The sequence below is a fragment of the Arvicanthis niloticus genome, chromosome X (assembly GCF_011762505.2).
Source record: "Arvicanthis niloticus isolate mArvNil1 chromosome X, mArvNil1.pat.X, whole genome shotgun sequence".
NCBI lineage: Eukaryota > Metazoa > Chordata > Mammalia > Rodentia > Muridae > Arvicanthis > Arvicanthis niloticus.
In genome coordinates, this window is record NC_047679.1 from 92,792,444 (window position 1) to 92,816,106 (window position 23,663).

Sequence of the window (23,663 nt, forward strand, 5' to 3'; positions counted from 1 at the left end):
AGAGAGAGAGAGAGAGAGAGAGTGTTGGGGGACAAGGAGAGGGACAGAGGAAGTCAGAAGACAACTGAGCGGGAGTCACTTCTATACTTCATCCATGTAGGTCCTTGTAACCAAACTGAGTTGGTCCAGCTTGGTGGCAAAAGCCCTTACCAGGTGAAATGACTCACCAGCCTAGAATTTTATAGAAAGAAAAAACAACAACAACAACAAAATGAAAAGGAAGACCACTAACAAGGTGTCATAGATTTTTTTTAAAAAGAAGAATCCAGTTAGTCTGTAAAGTAATGAAGCACACTTCAATGAAAAGATTTATCAACATGGACTCTGTATCTCCTACTAACTTGACACTTAGCAGGGGAAAGATTGAAGCCAATCATCATATTTATATGAACAGGGATTTCAACAAATAACTATGTCTTCCATCTGAATGCACATTATTTCAAAGTGCTTCTGCAAGCTGTGGTGAGCTATGGGTGTAAACAAATCAGCAATCAGAGTGAAAAGCTTAAGATGTATTTGTGGAAACATTTAATTTTAATGGGATTAAATCCATACAAGTCAAATGAGATTGTTGTAAAAATTAAATGAGATTTAAAGTGCTTTCATAATTGTATAATTTATAAAAATAAATCACTATAATGCACGGCGGTGATTTATTACTCTGGGTGCCAACTCTGGGAAGCAGGTAGGGCCAAAACCTCAGTTACTTCTCTGTCATTTACTGACTAGACAAATTGAGAAAGTAACTGGTCTCCTCTGCTACAAAATGATAAAAGCACACAAATGGGACTATATTTATGTTCAAATGAAATATAGGGACTTTGTTAATATGATATACAAACAGGCTTTACATTTTCTTTTCATATGAAATTGAAGCAGTCAGGGTTCTGCCAGGTGTCTGAATCTTTTCTAGATATACTAGGCAGCTCGGTGTGAATGTCAGTGGAGCTACAGTGCACATGGTCAGCATCCTATCCTATCCATCTACAGCCTTATGTGCTGCCCCAAGTAGTTTGGTTAATTTGTTATAAATTCCTGAACAAGAATTACATTAATCCAAACACAAGCAAAAATTACAAAAGAAATGTAACTTATCTGGAAAAATGACATTACTACGTCACCTGGTAGACACAGACCAACATATCATAAATCAACTATACAAACCCAGTGGTAGTCATGTCTATCTCTACCTTTGTTATAACTTACAGAGAAAGAAATTATAAAATCATGCAACTATGACTAATTTTAGGATATCCTAATTTAAATTGTTCCCTAACACCATGACTATCATTTTACTTTCCATATAATTTAGAAATGTGTTTATTAAATTCATGCTCAGAGCTATAAAAGTTTTATAATACAAACCACACAAACTAATACAGAATGAAACCTAACTTTCTAAAAATGTAAATAAATCCACTTACATATAATGAGATAAAACATACATAATCAAATTTATAGAATGACTTCAGATCAATCGAACAGTTTAAGACCTAAATTCACCAACTAAACGGTCATTTTCTTGCTAATGAAAATGAACTATAGAATATTAAATAAACTAAGTGAGGTACTATTTAAATGCTTTAAATTTATTGTTGCAAAGCAATAGATTAAAGTAAGTTAAAAGAACTAGTTATTCAAACCACCAGTGTTTGAACAAACTGTTTAAAATTATGATTTTCATATACTAGCTCTCCCCTTGTTCTTCAGATTTAATATGCCAGCAAAAATGTAACCTCCTGTCGATAGGAACAATCCACTGCAGGATTGTTTCTCGTGGAAAAAGGACATTTCTCTTGCATTGTTTTCAGACCTAATTGGTTACAAGGAAAACCAAAGGCCATTGCACAATGCTTACAGGAAATTTTCACATTAAAATTCCAAGGCCATTGTTAAGATCTACCACTTATTTTAAAGCGTAGAAAAATGAGAAAGCATACATCTCATAAAGTGACTTACATTCTGTGATGTAGACTTATGTTCCACAGAAACCACAAATGAGTGCAATTTACTAGGAATATTCATACAAAGGAATGATATTCATAATTTTTTACAGACAAGACTTGTACAAAATAATCAACTACAGATTTTTTAAAGTGAATAAATTTCTTTATAAAATTAAAAATAAGATGTGTTTTGAGAAATGAAGCAAGGAAAAAGTCTTTGGAAAACACAGAAAAGATACAAATCATTAAAACAACTTGTACCTCAGATGATACCGGAGACTGTGGTGACATATGAGCGTTATCACTCTCTTGCTAAAATATAAAAATAAAAACATGAAAGATGAAATTAAAATACACAATGGTGATTTTTAACATACAAAAGGACAATGGAAGATTGTTCCTGTAAAATGTCAAAGGAGGAATTGACAACGTACAATCTAGAACCTTGCCTACTTAAAGGTGGTTGGTGAACTACAAGTATTCTCGGAAAATTTGTTATACATGAATGATCTCTGGTTCTAACTAATAATGAATCAGATTCTATATAAGAAACCCTAATTATTTATAAGTATTTTATAGAATCAGAACTACAATCCAGACCCAGTAGATAAGATGTATAACCATCTGAGACCCATCAATGAAAGCTGGCAAGAGATCATCATACTTAATAAGAAACTGTCTGGAAGATATATTAGTTTAAGTAGAAAACGATTTACAAGGAACTTAATTGAATAAAGACAATAAAGGGCTTGTGGTTTTTAAATAAATATTCTAATGCTAAACTAATGGGAAAATCTTGATATTTAACCTGGAAGATGAATACCACATAAAACAAATATTCATTTGACAAATGATAACTGGTCACCTACTATGTCAAATAATGTTCTAGACACCGAGAATAAGAAGATTTGGTAAAATATCATCCTTAGTGAATGTCTCAGTCTAGAGAGAAGAAAGATTAATGTGAATAGTTATTAGACCATTCCCAGTCTATGTACAGCCTAGTAGGGAATCACAAAGAAACTGGAGGAAAGGAAGGGATGCTGAAAAAAAGGTAAATTTTTTGAGAAAGTAACAAGTCAGTAAAAAGCTAGGTAAAACAAAAAAGATAAGAACAAAGACACAGGGCAATAACTTAAAAAAAAAAGAAGACTGCAAATGTTCCTGTGGATGACAAAGGTGAAAGGAGGAAGGGCAAGCTGTGAGTTTCTGCTGCTATGGCTACCAAGGACTTTATTTTAAAATGACAATGAATTTACTTTTAGGGCATGAGTGAAACTGAAGGTTTGTAAATAAAGGAATGGGCTTCTTTTATTTTCGTGTGTTCACAGTCTGAAAGCAGCAGAAGAATGGACTAAAGAGAGAAGAGTGGAAGGAGAGACGTTTCAATTGATAAAGTGTTTGTAGTATAACCATAGGGACAGGAGTTGGGATACTCAGTCCCTACCTACAATGGGGAACATGATGGCATGTCTTGTGATCCCAGCAATGAGAAGACAGAGAGGGGGAATCTTTGATCTCACAGAGCAGCAAGCCTATCTGAATCAGGGAGATTCCGATTCAGTAACAGACACTGTCTCAAAAAGGGAGGTTGAAAAGGATGAAGGAAGATACTGGAAGGTGACAAAGGACACACACACAGACTAGATAGATAGATAGATAGATAGATAGATAGATAGATAGATAGATAGATAATATAAAGACAGAAAGGCAAGAAAGCAACTGTAGGAAACAAGCAAAAACGACCAAGGAAGCAAAGATGAAAAGGAAGGTGGGGTGTGTAGATAAAATATTTCAGTGCCTAAAACTAAGTAAGAGAAAGAGTGGATTTCAATAATGGATTAGATATCGACACAAGTGGGGGAACAGCGACAGTGAGAAGGCGTGGAGGACAGCCACAGTGAACCTTTAGCTTGGAGTTCACAGAATGTTTTCTGTAGAAGACTAGATAGTAAACATTTTAGACATATGGTCAAAACTGCCTAACTGCCATTAGGATGGAAGAACATCTATAGGTAAATGGTTGCAGACCTTTTGTATTTACATTTCAATTACAAGCATAGCAAGTGGGCTAGGTTTGACTCTGGGCCACGTTGCCAACTTCTGCTTTGTCTAAAAGGAAGATACTGCTTTTATAAAGTAGTTATCAACTCAGCCTGCAGTGAATTTAAATGGAAAACTCTTAAACATATCATATCATATCACACACACACACACACACACACACACACACACACACACACCAATTAAATCTGAACATCTAAGAGTAAGATCCAGCTATCAGTATTATTTAAAAACTCATCATGGCTTTCAATGTGCAACCAAGGTTTAAAGTGAGTGCATCAATTTAAAAAACAAGCTTGTTTGAAACAAATGTGGGAAAAAAAGAGGAATGTATTGGACCCTTAGGTGAGAAACTTAGATTTCAAGCAGTAACTACAAAGGAGGACACATTATCACAAAAGCCTAAGGCTCAATGGTAAGTATGGACTAGTGACATAAACTAGGTGTGATCATCAGGTACTCTGGCGTTAGTCACCAAAATTCTGAGCACTGGTAACAGCACTTTAGAGTACACACAGTGGGTTATGACATGGGGAGGAATAAGATGTCAAAGGGATTGTAAAGTTCAGTGGAAAGCCAGCATCAGGTATATAGGAACTGACAGAGGTCATGAGCAGCAACATATTAGGAAATACACCTACACAAAACTTGCCTTCAGATGTGCCACAAATGCTCATTCTGAGATAGGTAGTGGGAAGCTTTGGGAACAACTGCTTTTTTTCCCCTGTCTCCATAAATACTATTTGGTAGGACATGGAAGGAAAACAGGTTTTGAGTTAGGCAAAGGTAATTCACACAAATCTTTTTGCCCTGTGTAATTTAATTTCACATGCCCTGCCAAGTACTAAACATCAAATTGGCTACCAATTTTCCCAACCAAATATACACAAAACTTGGGGATTTGGGTTGTGAAATACTGTTTCTGTAGTAGTGCAGCAGAAACTGTGTAATAGTGTGAAATGCGTAAAAACTTGAAATTTAAAACATCTGAACAGAATTTGTGAAGAAAGTTATTTTAAAATCTTAGACAGATGTAATCTGTCAACAGGTAAAAGGGCTTTCTTCCAAAAACTGACAACATGACTTCAAGTTTAATATCTAGAATCCAAGAGGAAAGGAAAGCAGAGACTCCTAACAGTTGTTCTCTGAAGTCCACATGCATGTTCTGGAACGCACACCCACACTTGCGCCCACGCATCATACACACAAATGCCCACTTCTGAAATAAAGTCTTAATTAACATGCCTTTAAGAAAGTAAAGGTGGGAAATGATAATAAACACAAACAGAAGGGTGACAAGGTCACAGCAAACCATAAAGCTTTAAAACTATTTTAGAAATCGTGTTCCAGAATACACCAGAAACAAAATGATTAAATTAGTAACCATATAAAAATGCTCAGAAATTTTCATTATAGAAGGGAACACATGCTTTAAATCAATATCAAAGAAGCTGACAGCTGGGCTCCAATAACTATCGCTGAGCCTACTAAATACGAAAGAAAATCTTTCAAATCAGCAACACCCTTTGTCTCACCTCCTCATTCTCATTGCTGCTTGAATTCTTCCTTGTCGATTTGTACTGAAAAACAATTCAAATGCATGGATTATTTTTCCTTGAACATGCGAAATTTATGTTTATAATGACACATAGGCTTATTTCTCTATTGGTACTTTTAATAACTTATCTGCAGTTAAACTTACAGACGCAGTCAGTTTAAACAGTCTTCCTATTCACACCTTCAATGCAGTGAGTAACACTGTTCCAAGTCCTCAAATTTTCCTTCCTAAGCCAGACCCATTTCCCAGTCTCTCAGGGCTAACTTAGAAAAGCAGCTGTGGCAACCTGTGGCTTGTGAACAGCTTGGAGGTCACATATAAGATATCCTGCATATCACATATTTACACTTTAATTAATAACAGTAGCAAATTAACAGTTATGAAATAGCAACAAAATAATTTTATGGTTGAGGTCACCACAGCATGAGGAACTGTATTAAAGTGTCGCAGCATTAGGAGGTTGTAGAGTCTGCTTTTTCTAACCTCACTGTGTTCAACAAGTAATCAAGTCAACTATTTTGGCTAACCACTTCTGAATTCTTAAAACTACTATCCTATCAAAGATTCTTAGAATCTCTTACATGGTTTGTAATTTCACTATACTAAAACATGAGCAATTGTTTTAAGAAGCTGGGCTAAATAAGGTTCCTACTATCTCTTAAACTTCAATCCTTAGCACAACAAAAGAAGTAATCTACTGATTTCATGGTTAAAGAAACTACATTAAATGCATATGCCCACTTTCCAATGATAGTAATAGTACTGAAAGCTAACATTTAGAACTATTGCTTACTAAATATCAGTATACATTACTATATATCAGTATACATTACTATATATCAGTATACATTACTATATATCAGTATACATTACTAAATATCAGTATACATTATTTGTATTGGGAAGCTTAATCTTTATAACAGCTGCATAAGCTATGCGTACTATTACCCCCAATTTATTGTGAAATGTATAGATTGTTCAATGTAAAGTATCTGACGATGTAACAAAGTGATACATTGTCAAATAATACAGTGTGTCAATCACTAGAATTCTTATTTTCTGATTCCTTACCAAAATACATCGAATTCTTCTGCAAGTCAGTGGTAGAAACAGGAGCTCATAGAAGTTCCATCTTCAAAACTATTAACTCTCAGATCATGTTCCAAAACTTTTTACCTGATATTCAATGTTCTATTTAATTGTCCCTCTTATGTAACTCTGTCTTTGATGTCCCTTGGAAAAAATATTTGACATACCTAGTATCTCAGTCCCAAACTGAGGTGTATTAGGAATTACAGACAGGAGACATGTTCCTCTAATGCATTTTATAGACATGATTTAATAATGGACCATGAGCTCCACGTTATATGTTTCTTTCTGTTTTGATGCTGAAGGTGAAACCTATAATCTAAGCATACTAGGCAAGTTATCAGTGAGTTATACCCACAGCCCTATATAATTTTTTTATTTTCCTGACAACACAGGAATAATTTGATAGTTAATTTTTTATGCAATGTCCTAACACTGACATCTTCTGACAATTGAGAAGAACTACACGTGCCCTTAAAGCATTTCTCGGTGACTGAAGATTATGTTTACTTACACCTACTTTATTGCATATGAAAAACATGAAAGAAATGGGCATTTACTGAGTGACAGCTCTATAGCCACCATTTCAGATATTATCCTATTTTATCTTTTAGCAACTTTATAATATAATTGATACAGTAGAAGAAATGTGTTAGCCATTAAAACTAAAATATTTAATAAACAAATAAAAGATGATTTTAAAGCAAGAAACACTTGTCTGTGATAAAGGCTCACTAACCCCTCAATTAACTTTAATTAGCAAAAAATATTTTTAAAACAATGAAACCGTTTAAATATTAGTGTTTGTTATTTTTCTATCAAGTGCTCCACAACACAAGTGAAACACTATTGTAAAGGCTTCGAACTCTAATTTCAATTGTAGGATTAACAAACTACTTGACTTTCTGGGCCCTAATATCCCTGTATGCAAACTAGAAATGATAACTTCATTTATGTTACTGAAATTTTCTAAAGCATAAACTGGCTAATATGTGTAAATGTTCATGACAGTACCTGGCATATGATAATTTCAATACAAGTGTTTGGATAAAAATGTAATCAGTATGATTTTGTTATACTAGGATAAAGGAAATCAAAGAAATGTCAAATATTGCTCAGAAATACAACATCAAAAATAATTCGTCAAAGGTCACCTATAAACATATTTTTATTCAGTGCTTTGCTTTAAGTTTTCATGAATTAAAAAGGGAAACTAAGATAAATGCCAAGCTACAAGCTGCAAATGGTTCTGATATAAGTGTTCTCATTGGGATGACCTACCCATTTCCTTCCTATGTCTTTTCCATATGTGATTATCCCTCATATTGTTCAACTAACCAAAAACCAAGGCTTAAAAGTAATCAAACAATAATTATTTTTCAAAGTTAGTTTAATGTATTTAAGGTATTTGCTAAAATATACATTTTTATTTTGATAATATGCTAATTTCAAACATATGTTGCTTTCCAATATATGAAAAAACATTAATATAAACAGAAGTACCAAATTCTACCAAACATAAAAATACAAATAAATCGAATTTATTAGTGGCTTGAACTTGAAATAATGTGTAACTTAGCAGAGTACTATATGCTTGGATAAAACAATCATTATTTGGTGAGAAGAGGGTTTAGGGAGGTAGAGGATAACACAGTTTGCTATTTGGGGTGCAGGACCAAGTTTGTACTGCTTATATGAGTCAATTCCAAGAGTAAACGCTCACTAATATTAAAAATTATTCTAAATCCTGATGACTCACACCTGCAAATATAGAAGACCTAAAATACAAATAAATAATAATGCAATGATAAGTTGGGATAATTCATATGCTCTAGTATTTTAATTTATCTGTACTAAAAGACCATCACAAGAAATATACTGCATCAAGTGTAGTGATGCACATCTTTAATCTTTCACTTGGGATGCAGAGGCATGTGGATCTCTGTGAGTTTGAAGTCTGCATGGTCTACAGAGAGAGGTTCAGGACAATCAGGACCAGATGTTTCACATCCAAGACAGAAAGACCCTATCTCAAAGCAAATCTACTAATACAACACGAAAGTCTCCAACTACTTATTGATACAGACATGGTTTAAATACTATCTGAAAATACTTCTGAACTACTTATTGAGACTAAATCACTGAAAGTCTTTTTCTGAGCCATGCTTAGTGGTTCACCTCTAGAATAACAGCATAAAAGAGACAGGGGGGGAAGATACTGATTTGAGGCTAACCTGGGCTACATTGTAAAAATTACTTCAAAAGAAAAAAGAAACATAAAATTAATTGCCACAATGAGCAGTGTAACACACAAACATTCATCTTTTTTAACTATTTGAAAATATTCACAGTGTATATCGATAATCTGAATTACTGAAATTTGGTGGTTGTATTTTTAGCATATCTCTACCCTACACACAAGGGCAATCAGGATAAACACAGTTGTGACATTTAACTGGAGAGTTAAATGCTATTAATTTAAAACAAAAGTGTCAAAAGTAAAAGGTAGTAAGTATGAAACAAAAAAAATTTTAATTTATTAATTTACCTTGAAATATTCTTTTCTGAGCTGCTTGCTCCGTCTCCTCTCTTCATTTTGCCAGATTATAGGCTGAGATTCTGGCCATTGTTGATCAACTATTTGATCCTTCTGATTTTCTAATGGCTATAATGAGAAAGGTCTTTTTTTTAACTCAACAAATGACAACAAAATAATACATGTGTTATAAACTTTATTTCCCCTTACCTGCCATGCAAGAGGTGATAACGGTGAATTTCCTTCATCTGCTGAGACACTAAAAAATTAAAAATGCTTTAATGTTTCTTAAGGTATTTTTAAAATCATTTCACACACTTTATAAACAACAAATTTGTCTTCTCGTTCCTTTAATGCAGCAACATAAACACTATCCATACCTATATTTCATTTTGTTGTGTTGTTTTGTGTTATAGTGAGATTGTGTTTTATTTTGAGGCACTGGATGGCCTGGTACTCAATATGTAGCCTGGGCTAGCCGAGATGTCATGGCAATTTTCCTGCCTCAGCCTTCTAAGGGCTGCAATGAGAGGTAGTAACCACCACATGAGTTAGTAATATTATATAAATTGAAGTTGATGAAACCAACAAATTGTAAATGCCTACTAACTTTGTTCCAAGAGAAACATCAACATGGGTTTATTGTATATCAACTTTATAGATTAATATGTACAAACATACAGTAAGTACACAGAATATTACTAAAAACAAATTACATTTTGTAAAATCAAGTTATAGGATCAGTGAGGTGAGTGGGCAAATAAAGGTACTAGCTTACCATCAAGCCTGACAACCTGAGTTAGATAGAACCCTGGGTTCCAGATAGTGGACGGGGAGAAGTAACTCCTTGAATCCTTGAAAGTTGTCCTCTGACCTCCACACCTGTGCCATAGCACACATGCACATATATACACATGCACACACATGTTAAATAAATACATGAATAAATCCTTTCATAAATGCCAAAGAATTGAGAAGACAAGTACTTGATTGTCTACTGAATCACTGATTAGGAGCTTCATCTATGACTTAACAGGGGCTATGGAGGACCTGTTCCAGCTTCAAGGAATCCAACATCCTCTTCTGGCCTCCATCCACACACATACACACATGTGGCATGCACTCACACAGACACAGAGACAGACAGATACAGACATATATACACACACAAACCCACTCAAAAGGTCTGACAATCTAAAGAACATGGGGTAAAGCTGTGCATGATGGTTCACAGTGGTCAGCTCAGCACTCACGAGGCTGACGTATCACCATGAGTTGGATACCTGGCTGGGCCACAGAGGAAGAATTTGTTTTAAACAGAGAGAGAGAGAGAGAGAGAGAGAGAGAAGAGAAAAAGGAATGGATGAAGGAAGAGTAAGAAGATAGAAGATAATAAAATTTTTCGTAATAGTACAAGGGACATCTCTATCCCTAGGGAGTAATAAAATATAAACAATTATGAAAATACAATAATTCCAGGATTTATAGATTTTTTTTCCAGTAGGAGATAAAAGTACAAAATTTTAAGTACAGGACCTTTATGTACAAATGAGGTTTAAATTTATAGAAATTGTAGAATGTGTAAAAAATAATATGTAAACAACTGGATGACTATTTGTAAAATACAGAAAGAAACAGCAGCAGAGGATAGGTAAGAAAAAGGAGAAAGGGTGGAGAGACAAAAACCCTAGATTCCTTTACCTATTATCAAATACAGAAATCTAGAAACTAAACAAATTTATTTTAAGTGTAAATAAAGAATCCTAGAAATGGATAAAGAAAGATGAATGTCCTGCTTGGCCCAGGTGCTACACAAAGAGAATTTTAACTCCACGAAGCAGGGAGAAAGAAGCAAGGTAGATTCCAGACAGTCCCTACATTTAGGAGTCAAAAATAAAGGGACACATATAGCCCAAAGGACAATATAATAATGAGGCAAGCAAGGACATAGAATAGTGCACACACGCGCGCGCGCACACACACACACACACACACACACACACTCACACTAGACATGCATGCATACCTTTGTCAGGCTCCCTCTTTCATCTTCACATGTCATACAATGCACACATACCTGTCTGAACTATGCACCTAACAATCTATAATCCTACTCGCATTGGTCAACACGCACGCACACACACACATGCACACACACTCACACACATGCATACATGCGTGCGCACACACACATACACACACACACCTCTGAATAATGGAATATTGTTCTACTCTCCTAGTAATATCAAAACGAGAACAATTTTTTCAAATATATTGCCATTTATTTTTTCAGGAACAAAGTTCTTCGGGCCTGATCTGACCTGAAATGACTCTTGAGTACCTGTACAGTAAAGCAAAAGTGTATTCCCCAGGGAGGTACTGTTAAGGATGAATAGAGCAAGGTTGGCAGAAGTGGAGTCAATTAAATGTGATCAGATTCTAGAAACATTCTCAAAAGTCAAAATGATTTGGTAAAGTATTAACTATGCAGTTTGAGAGCAAATGACAAACTGAATGAAGGGGTTTTCAGCTGCTTCACAGTAAGAATGGAGTTAGCACTTTCTGAAGTGGGGTAATATCCAGAAGAAGCACATTTAAGTGCACAACAAGAGTAAGTGTAAGTACAATATGGAAAAGTCATACTGTACATCTTAAATGGTAATAACAAGGAAACAACAAAATTCACCATGCTGTGGTATATATCAATGCACAGCTTACATGTAAACACTGGAATGTATTTTGGTGCACATATGTATAGACATACTGTGGTATCATCAATGCACATTCCTGTATATAAACAATGTTGTATATACTGATGCACACACATATATAAACAAATGAAAATATGCATATGTACATTTTCAAGAAGGGTATGCTATGTCTTGAATATAGTGTGTTCTCCATGAGGCTCACATTTGCTGAGAGCTTGAATTTCAGCATTGTGGTGTAGCACTGTGGTGAAGTCTTACTAGTGGAACTTAGAACACTATTATATGGTCAATGGAGAGCCTGTCTTTGGAAGGGATTAATGTAGTTTTAGAGGAGCTACAGTTACTTCCCATGAGAATAAGTTGCGTTGCATTAAAAAAAAAAAACCTACAAGTTAACTTTATTACTAAATCTCTCTGCCTTTCAGTCTTACTGTGTGAACTCTTTTAAAAATACTCCCACCACAGTGAGGTTGGCTACTATGAAGCCCTCACTACAACCATTCAAAAGTGAGCTGACTTCTAAGAGATCACGCAAAGGCAGGAAGAAATGTAGGCAACATGAAAGTCAGACCAGGATATAGAAATAGAAACTCAATAAATCAAAGAATTATGATCCTAAACTCAAAAGGGTGCCACACAAGAGAGTGCGGCAGATGAGGCTCTGATCTGAGGTTGAATATAAGCAGAAGCTCATTTTAAGTTTATAATTAACCTCAACATTCTAACCTGTACCATAAAAGATGTGAGTACCCGTTAGAAGGTAATAAATGGGTGTTGTATTGTCAGATTTGTATTCTACAACCTCTAGTAATTTCTATAATAATACAGAAAACAATTTAAAACTACGCAAACGTGAAAAGAGGAGTTATAGATGGAGACTGGCACAATGACTCGAATGGAAAACAATGAAAGCTAAACCAACATAAGTGCAAAAATAGTGAGAGGATAGAAAGACGGCTAGTGCGATGGTGATTTTGCATAGCTGACTATATGAGGAAAAAGACATAATAGTGAGGTATTTGCCAATTTGCTGAATTGGGTGACTACATAAGAAGTTTCATATTCACTAGGATAGGTAGATGGACCATACTAGAAAAAATTAAGTTGCCAATAGAAATCAACATGGAACTGTGCACTATCAATGGAAATAATTCAGTAAGATGCATAGATCTGAAGTAAACGTATTGTTGTCAATACTGTTACTGTACATTAAGACTGCAGATTCTGGGACTGAACTTCAGAGGATTCAGTCCAGAGGACCCGAGTTCAGTTCTCAGCACCCATATGTCCACTCACAAATATCTGTAATTCCAGTTACAAGTCATCGGACACCTTCATAGACATACATGTGGGTGAGCAAAAACCTCAATGTACATTAAATAAATAAATAAATAAATAAATAAACAGATCGATAAATAAACAGATAAATAAATAATAGACTTCAGGTTCTACAATAAGACAAATCAGAGTTTGCGTCCTGGCTCTCTCACTTACTATGTGATCTTGAGAAAATTACGATAATTTCTGAGTTTCAGTTTGCTCATGTGTAAAATGAAGATTTCCACAGTAATTTTCATAATTGTATTGTGATGATTGAATAAGGCAATCCATTTAAAGAGATAAGAACAGTGCACATATACCCTAACATCTAACAGTCAGCAACTTGGTATGTGCCTCTGCGTGCCTAGCTTTGAAATTTTACACTATGCGAGTATTGAGCCAGGAGTTAGATGAAACATAAATTTGATACCACAAACAACAATAAACAGAAAATTTCAGAATTTCTAATTCTCTTAACATCAGATCTATAAACCTAAGTCATTAAACAAAATGAAGAGTTTAGTAAAACCCAGTGGGAAGAAAAGAAAATGCAAACAGTAACAAGACAATCGACAGTCAATGATGAAGAAATAATTATACCTGGTGGTAACATCCGTATGATAAATATTTGTGAATGAATCGAGACAAATGGTAAGTATAAGCAAAAAGAATCAGAATCTAGGGGTTTGCTTATAGAAAGCTAAATTGAGCTCATGCTGTGACATGTTTGATCTCTAAGTTATCTACTTATGTTAAATCTACATCATATAGCCAGTAAAAAGACCTTTTAAAGAAAACCACGGTTAGAGTAGCAAGTCTCATTTTAATACACCAAATACAAGGACTATGACATGTTTATACCTCTTTTCACATTCCACAGTTTGTTTCAGCTTATTTCTCATGACAGAAGTTGAATGATTAAGAATCCTAGAAGTAAATCAACACAGTGATTACAAACTATACTGAAGAGAACATTGCACACATATGACATATTTGTCCCAAATAAACTGCATCTAGGTCATGAAGATCATTACTAGAAAATAATACTTCAATGCTATTTAGATTTAGATGCCCATTAACACATTCTTTAATGAATTACGTTTACTAAATGTGTCTTGCATCTTGTTTTAGAAACCTTTTCTCTATAAGTCTGGATGCTATCTAGTCATAGCATGAATACTCTGTGTATATCTAAGTCTGACACAGAATAGAAAGAGATAATTTAGGTGCCCTTTTGAGTCATTTCTTTTTTATCAGCACAGAAAATAACATGAATTATATTTGTAGTTCACAATCATATTGACAAAGCCAAATAATAAACATTAATTTTAAAAGCAAAAATCAGTGTTAAAGGACAACCCTCTTTAAAAATTTCAAAAAACTCTTAAAACTTCAATAGGAAACAGTATTAAAAAATAAAAAATAATGAATACTCATAAAAGAGAACTATTTGTCCATGGCTTTACCTAATTCCAAGTATTAATCTCAATGTCAAATATGGTAAATTAGTAATTATCTTTAATTAAAATGAATAAATGAACATATTCAATCATTATTATATAGAAATGTAAATTAATTTTAAAATTAGTGCTGCAATTAACCAAGTATCTACTTTTTAAAAGAATTCTTTAGACATCAACAATCTAAAGAATATTTTAAAAAACTGAATTCACTGCATATGAACTAAGCACACACTGCTAATGATGGCTCTATGGGGACTATAGAGCAGTCTGGTGGTGCCAGGCTCACATCTTCACTAGCTTGGCTCTGACCACAACCTCACTAAAAGAATGCAGTGATGTGAGAAAGGTCAAGGATTAGACCCAAAGAACTGTATTTCTGAGCCAAACAATCACAGAATTAAGCACATTTTTTAAAAAAAAAATTTATGTACATGTGCTAAAATTTCATTAGATCCCCAAATGCATAATTACAGAAATAACAAAGGAAAATAGGCTTTAAATAGAGATTTTTAAAAAAAGAAAAGAAAGAGAAATGCCAATAAATACTATTCAGGAAGGAAAGTCAGAATTATTGTTGCCGGGCGGTGGTGGCGCACGCCCTTTAATCCCAGCACTTGGGAGGCAGAGGCAGGTGGATTTCTGAGTTCGAGGCCAGCCTGGTCTACAGAGTGAGTTCCAGGACAGCCAGGACTACACAGAGAAACCCTGTCACAAAAAACAAAAAAACAAAACAAAAACAAAAAAAACCACCAAAAAACAAAAAACAAAAACAAAAAAACCCCAAAAACCAAAAAAGAATTATTGTTATGGGGAACTGGTCAAGCTATTATGATCTTCACCATGATAAAAGTGATAGCTCTCCACACCACTTACTGATATGATGGAATAGAAAAAAAAGTAGTTGAAGCCAGCATAAATTTTAAAAAATGCATAATGTATTTAAAATTTGACCTATGTAGAATTCTGGGATATACACAGAAATTTTGTGTTTTCCTATGTGATAAATAAAAACTAAATATCTATTTTACCTAAAAGTCTAATCAAAATTATTAAGATACTTCCCTAACACAGTTCCCAGTACTTATTTAAAGCACAATGTTAAGACAGTTCAGCCACATAAATCTGGCCCCTTAAATGCTTATGGCTTCCACCAACTCTAGATACCTTGATTTCCGTCCTGCTGCTCTGGTCCTCTGGAAGAGTTTGTCACTGAATGATGTTCTATAACTTAAAGGCCTCCATCTATATTCACATTTCACATATATCAACCAAACCAAAAGATGGGAGAAGGAAGATGGTTTTGGAGAAGACAAGGAAGTCATTAGTAAAGGAAACAGAAAAGAAAGAATGGCTAGGTTTCAAGGGTAAGTATACAAGTAGTTATAACAAATTAAAAGTTAACATAAATAGCTCCTCAAACTGAAATGTTGATATAATCAGATACAAAATTACAAGAAACATATCATAATGCGTTTATAATTCTAAATACAAGCAATAAACTTCTCAAAAGCCACCTTTGATTTCTTTCACCATTTTGGTTTTACTTCAGTTATTTGACCTTTAATAATTGCTTTTATGTTATCTAGCTATGTCATAAAGTATTTCAGAAGCACATCATTCCTCAGTAAAGAAAAGCTCTCAGGTCATACCTTAAAGCAAATAAAATACTTAGGAAAATGTAACACATATCAAAATAATATAAAAATAAGTTAGCAGAGTAATTATAAAATAGGAGTCAGTTAACTGAAGCTATTGTAATATCCACATATAAAATAATCTTTCCTTTAGGATAATAACCAAATATTAAAAAGCTAGCTGACTCTACAATAATATCAGTATAATAATCAGGTAAAGCATAATAATCATTTTTCTAATGCTTACATAAATAAGTAGGGCTGATTAAAATGTAAGCACATGGATAAATAATTTATAGAGTATCATGACAGTATTTTAAGAGAATTTCCTCCTTTTATTCTCTAGTCAATATTAAGAATATTCCTGTTTATCATAAATCACACACACTAGAAAAAATACTCTAATATTAGCATTTTTGTTCTCAGCTCTTTTTTCTCAATTTTCTTCTCAATTCTGAAAAGCATGATTTTTATATAAGTTTCATTTAATTGTGGTGAAAATGTTTAGTTATCTCATATACATAAAGGCATGAGTTTGATCCCCAATAACATAAAACATTTTAAATTGACATGAGAATCTATTAAGGACTCATTTTTAAGTGTGAAGTGCACTGTTAACTATAGGTATAGTGTTATGAGCAGACATATACAATCTATTTGTCTCATAAAATTATTTTTAAGATATAAACTTTTAAAGATATTTTTGTTTGAATTTTTCACTGGGAAATGCTAGTTTCCTATACTTTATTTAAGCCACATTTTTCTTAGGAATATGTTCTACAATTTGAGCCCAAATCCTGGGGTCAAAAATCCTTTAACCCCCAGCCCCTCAGTAGATAGAAAACAGACACACACCACTGCGTTAGCTTCACAGAATCTTAACCTGTAAGCAGAGAAATAAGAGACCACTTTATAATCATCTGAAGCCTCATGAGTCACCTCCATGGCACTCTAGTCCCTGACCACTTGCCCTACAGTTTTTGGTTAATAATTTTGTCTTTTTAAATTTTTTGTTAATCTCCTAGGACAGCATAATTCATAAAATAAAAGCAAAAACGTCCTCAGCACATAAAAGGTTTTAACTAACTAGTATAGGCTAAACAATTAGCAAAGGAGCTATGACAAAATCATCATGGAACTCAACACGGGCGTTGTTCCAATCAAGCTTAGTCTGAGACTATAAACATGATTCCTTTTAGCCTAGACCTAAAATTATATTTGGTTTCAAGCAATGGTAAGCAAAAGAACAGCTCAGTATGTAGTCAAGGCAGGAGTCCTGGGTGGTTGGGGGTAACATGTTCTGGTACATGTGGTTACTCTTATATTATACAAATAATTTCTAAACAGGAATAGCAATAAACAAAAGACCAACAATCTATATAATAATTTTATTAAAACCTAACAAATAAATTGTACATCTGCTCTGTAGAACTTTTAAAAAGTAGATTTGCTTCTCCTTTACCTACTAAGTGAGAGTTACATTTAGCCTTATGGAAAAAGATTACAATTTTTTAAAGACTCTACAATCCTTTTTATTTTTCACATAGTGAAAACTAGCAATGCTTAATGTAAATAGTTCTTATATTATTATCTGGTAACACATAAAAAGATGGAAGAAAATCAGATAAAGACAAAATTAGCTTTATATGTGTCTTGAATTAAAGTGTTTACAGAGAATATATAAATTTTGGCTAAACAAATGAATTCTATTAACTTTAAATATTACAATTTTCAAGAATCCAATCAACAAATATTATAACTCTGTGTCTTCGGTGTTACTAGGCAGAAGGCCCAATGCTAGGTGTCAATTTGTACTAATTACAAAGGCAACACCAAGGCAATCCCTACAAAAGTTGGCCTACTCAGATGACCCCTAATCTAAACTACAGGGAATAATTAAGTAACAAAAAAACTAAATATAAGAAGTAAAGATGAAAATATAGAAATTACTATGAATGGCAAGTTTGAATCTAAAACAAATTCTCAAATGGAAAATGGATATTACCGTAAATTCTTAAAATTATCACTATACTCTTTGTAATAAAAAATAAATACAAATCTGCAAGCTAAAGGAAACATGAACTCAAGTAACTTTTATGTCCCAAGAGCTGGTGGTAGTATGTTTCATTAAGTCAAACCACCCAGGTGATCAAGACACAGGCTCCACAAAACCTTACTGTGACAAGTTGGTAAAAGGCAGATCAGAGCATGCTATTTGCTTATCCAAACCCAAATGATCAACCCTGAAAACATACAAACAAGTTATACAGACTGAGCAGGTTGTATTTAGGAGTGTGTGTGTGTGTGTGTGTGTGTGTGTGTGTGCGTGTGTGTGTGTAAAATAAATATATATGTAAGACATGTACATATATCCACACATATAGACATATAACAACAATTAAGGGGAAAAGTCCATGAATTTGAAAAAGAGTAAACTGGAGGGTTATGTAGGAGATTGGAGGGAGAAAAGAGAAAGCAGAAATTAGATAATCACATGATAATCTCAAAAGCTATTTTTAGGAGGCACATAAGAAATGAATTGTTAGAAAAGATTAAACAGTAAACCACACAAAAACATTTACATAAAGCAGTGATACAAGAAATGTAAATGGAGAATGAGAATTCGTTAAAAAATAATAAAGAGAGGTAAGTGATATTTTCTGGTAGGACAATTTAAAAAGAAAACATAGTTGCTGGTCAAAAAATGATAGTAGATGACTACTTATCGTATTACTCATTGTCTGCTTCTTTACCTAAAAGTAAATTCAATACTTCTCACTTGGTACATTTGCTTATTTTGTCCTTCTGGTTTGACATACACATTTATTTTGTGTGTGCATGTCAGTTTTGCATACTTGCATGCATCAGCATTTGTGGGAAACTCAGAAGACAACCTGTGGGAATGGGTTCTCTACTTCTACAATAGGCTCCAGGGATCAAACTCAAGTTGTCAGATGTGTCCGCAAGTACCTTTATTCACTGAGCCATCTCACCAGCACTGTAGTGTTTGCTTGTTTCGTGGTACTGGAAATTCAAATTAGGCCCCTGTACATGATGGGCAACAGATTCACCACTGAGTTAGACACCCAGGACACTCATTTGCTACATCTTTTCAAGGTTGGTTTTGAATTATGAGACATAGCTTTATATAGCCGAGGCTGGCTATCAACTGGTCACCCTCAGCCTCATTAAGTTTGGGATTAGAGGCATGCATCACTATACCCAGATGCTAAGTATTCTTTTAAGTATGTATATATGTATATGTGACTTTGCATCACGTGTGTGGATTCCTTTGGAGGTCAGAAAATTGGATCCCTTGGTCTCTCCATGAGACCACCAAACTTGGGTGATGGAAAAAATTCCAGTATTCTAGAAAAGCAAAAAGTTTCCTTAACCCCTAAACTATCCATCATTCCAGCTGCCAGATGCTAAGATTTAATGATATATTTAAAACAAATTCCAATATATTTAAATATGAAACTTCTCAAGACCTGGTCATCATGTTAATTATGAACATGTATTTTGAATAAGTGTAAAGAAATACTACTAATTCATCCTAAACATAGCAAAATTATTTTATTAATTTCCTTATAAAAAAGAAACAGAAACTTCAGCCAAAATTATCAAAGTAAAATTCTCAGTAAATATAGATAGTAGTAAGAATAGCACATAGTCCATTTCTTATGCAAAACCTGGGCTTTGGCCTGGGCTATGCAAGCATGAGGACTTCCATTCCGATTTTCTGCACTCACATAAAAGTCCAGAAGTGGACCCTGGAGACTCAGGAGTAAGTATTTCTAGCTAAAAAGTGAGCATGAGTTTTAGTGGGAGACTGTGTCTCAAAATATAATGTAAAGAGCAACTAAAGAAGACACCTGATTTGGACCTCTGACCTCCACGTGTGCACACACACATTCATACACACCACACACAAAATATCTAAATAAACTTAACTTGATTCTAGACTCATGAATGAAATGCCTTGCTTGTTGGCAAAGATATGTATTTAAAGAAACCTGAACTACAGGGCAAAAACACTGTTCACCCAGGAAACAGAGAAGTGTGAACTTGGGATACTCAAATCCTGAACTGATTTAAGCAACAATTAAATAAGTCACCTCTCTTCTTTGGAAACAGTATATCCCAAATAATTAAGAATCTGATATAAAAATCTAATAAATAAACCTTACCAGTATAGTACATACTCAGAAAGAAATGCTTATAGTGTAAATAATGTTACTGTGAGCTATGATCACTATAGGCAGATAAATCAGTTACTAGGATTAACACAGAAGTAAAATGTGAGGAACCTTAACTAAGGGCTGGGGTATAGCTACAGAGCAGATGTGTTGCCCACAACAGATAAAACCCTGAGTTTCATCACCAGCACCCCCAAAATAAATACGTGCCAAACTGAACACACTCTTTTAGTTACATATATAATTTATCTTCTACAGATTTCCTTTTGTCTTTTTAATCACTTGAAAACAAATACTTAAAGGCTCCTATTGTTTACTTGAAACTTGATTCCCTTAAGTTGATCATCTTTTACAGATAAGGTCTGACTACTCAAATCTCATTACTGAAAAGAATACCTGTTCTTCTGCTCTTGCTTCAGTAACTGAGCCGCTATCTTCCTCAAATCAGTTACTTCTTTCAAATCATCATCTTCTTCCTCTGGAAGTAACTGTTCTTTGTCAAGTCTGAAACAAACACAGTTATTCACAAAGTAAAGCCAACTGTACTTTGTCAACATCTAGATATCAAACCTGTTATTTTTAAATGCCATGTGAAAGCTAATCCATATGACTTTATTTAAAATACTAAAATGGGATATAAGGAATTTTAGGAAAATGCATCTTCATTCTCCACTCAATGGAACTACTATCAAGTAGTCCTGAATTAAAATGTATAATAGCCACCATAAGCTAACAATACACATTGCTCAGTTATAAAAAGGACTGAAAAGCTCTACATGTCCTGTTCTTAAAAATAAAGAAAAACTACTATCACAATGTTTTATTTTGCCACAGTATATCGAGAAGTTTACTCTTTTGGATTTTAAAGGGCTCTATGGAAAACAAAGAGAATCGTTTAAATAAGAGGAATGTAAAATTGGTTCAAATGACATTTTCATTTCCAGAAATTATTAAAATATATTCAAATATTAATAAAATTTCTTTTATTAAGTAATTTGCATTCAGATTTTCAGCACTCACATAAAAATCCAGAGATGGCCATATCCTGACTGGCTACAGGTACTGACTATTGAGCTCCAGAGTCCACTACCCTCACCAGATCAAGGTTTACAGATTTATTAAGAAATAATAAAAATATTCATATTTTCCAGAAATATCATTTTAACATGAAAAACTAAACTAAAAATGAGTTGTTCTCAAAATTCTCATCATTTTATGACAAAAGCACTTCATTTAATAACAATAACCATAAATAACAATAATTTCAACAACAGTATTGTATGTCATGACACCTTACAGTCACTGGTGCCACTCAAACTTATGGCACTCTCATCATTTTATGATGAAAGAAATTAATAGAATGAAATCTAAAGAATACAACAAAATGGTGCCACAGGATTGTATCCTGGGGAGCCTAAGGCAGGAAGATCCCAATTTCAAGGCAGCTCAGAACTACCGAATGAGGCCAAGTTTAGCCTTGACAGTATAGTAAAACCCTGTCAAAAATACAATTAATACAAAATAAAAAGAGGGCTGAGTCCATAAGAAAGGCATTTCTATCACTCTTTCTAAGACTCTGAGAACATTATAGAAGATACAGAGGAAAGTAAAAGCCAAAAGGTATGGTGAAGAGCTGCAAACAGTTACTTCACCAAATAAAAACCCACAAAAACAAACAAACAAACAAACAAACACACACCATAGTTAGCTTCCTTTGGGCCCATACAAGACCTATCAACAAAAGGTCAAGGAAACAGGAAATTCATGGTGCCCTAACATCACTTCTGAACTACTGGCAATTGGTAGAGTTTTGGAGAGTGTGAACCACTGTGTTTAGTTGTATATCCATTACTGGGTCACCCCGTTCCAACAGATAGTTCAAGCCCATAATTGGCACAGGCAATTAATCTCAGTGGTCCACAGAATAAAATGAATAGACATTAACAATGTGCTAGAAATGTCAGTGGAGAGTGGAGATAATAGGCATAGTAGTGACATGGGGGATGACAATGACTACTTCACCTTGTTGCATCTGTAAAATTGTCTAAAAACTCATTAATAAAGTAGAACTGAGTCTATACCTCTGTGGTAGAGTGCACTTGTCTAGTTGCATGCTGAAGACTGAACAGTCAATCCTCAGTATTACAAAAGAAAAAAAGATTACAAAACAAAGCTTCCCTACTGAGTAGGAGAGATGGTTATTAACAAGTGCTTAGAAAATTAACACTAGTTAGTAGGTATGTAGTTTAGTTTACTAGATATGTAGTTACTAGGTATGTAGTTTAGAGAATATGAGTTTATCAGGCATGAGGCCTGGAGCTCAATCCCAAGCAATCAACAAGACTACCAATAAAGTCACTTGAAGAAAACACATTGTGCAGAGAAAACTAGGAAAGCTGGGAGAAAACTCAATTCTGACACTGGGTATTAGGGAAGAGCTTTTAATATACAGCATATATTCTTTTATTAGATAATATAACATGGTAAATCAAGAAACAGAAAGCTCAAGTTCGAGAAATTCTGAACTCCGGGCCTCAGCTTCCTTACTGACAAAATGATGCTGATGGCATTTCTATGAGGAACTCAAATGAAGCAGGATTTATAACAACATAGTCCTTCTAGGTAGCAAAATAGTAGGCATGATTATTATTCAACTTCAAGGGAAAAAGCAAATGTCTATTATAATTATTACTTTGAAGTACTTGAAAGTTAACTATTTAAACATGGCGTGGGGAAACCCAATGACATATGAAAAACTTCTCAAGTGCCCTCAAGTAGGAACACATAATAAATAAAGTATTCATAATTCACACTGTATTTTGAAAATGAAAGCATACTTACTTTTTTTCATTTGCTGGTTCTTCATTTTTCTGAGATTTTTCAGAGCACTTTTCTTTCCCCTTATAAAAAGCAAAATTATCATTTTCAATTGCAAGGTATACTTTTCTATGATCAGGATGAAGTGAATGTTAACAATGTTCGCCGAGTTTGGCTTACTTACCTTAAGGAAAGAAACAAATGATCCAATATGTGTATCGCCTTGTTCAGGAACTGCTACGTCTTCCGTGTTGGGGTCAATAAAATCATACACCTCCTGGTCTAGGTACAGATTAATATTATGAAACATAATAGATATTCTAATT

General features: G+C 34.0%; 1 protein-coding gene and 1 non-coding gene across 7 annotated transcripts in view; both read right to left on the reverse strand.

Moving 5' to 3' along the window:
* The window catches only part of Lrch2 (leucine rich repeats and calponin homology domain containing 2), an 80,156-nt gene that overhangs the window by 8,867 nt on the left and 47,626 nt on the right, over positions 1-23,663 (reverse strand). Inside the window, exons 9-17 of one of the 6 annotated variants that reach the window (XM_034486317.2) lie at positions 23,522-23,619; positions 23,362-23,420; positions 20,917-21,024; positions 15,852-15,929; positions 14,086-14,151; positions 9,404-9,452; positions 9,206-9,322; positions 5,546-5,590; positions 2,208-2,258 (exon numbers count right to left, since the gene is read on the reverse strand). In XM_034486317.2, the coding sequence (XP_034342208.1) occupies positions 2,208-2,258; positions 5,546-5,590; positions 9,206-9,322; positions 9,404-9,452; positions 14,086-14,151; positions 15,852-15,929; positions 20,917-21,024; positions 23,362-23,420; positions 23,522-23,619 (671 nt within the window). The remainder of the gene's footprint in view (positions 1-2,207; positions 2,259-5,545; positions 5,591-9,205; positions 9,323-9,403; positions 9,453-14,085; positions 14,152-15,851; positions 15,930-20,916; positions 21,025-23,361; positions 23,421-23,521; positions 23,620-23,663) is intronic. The other 5 variants (XM_076919080.1, XM_034486318.2, XM_076919082.1 and 2 more) reach the window with 5 other exon arrangements.
* Positions 1,728-1,856, reverse strand: LOC117695657 (small nucleolar RNA SNORA35). The gene has a single exon (XR_004604691.1). It is a non-coding gene; the product is annotated as a small nucleolar RNA SNORA35 (small nucleolar RNA).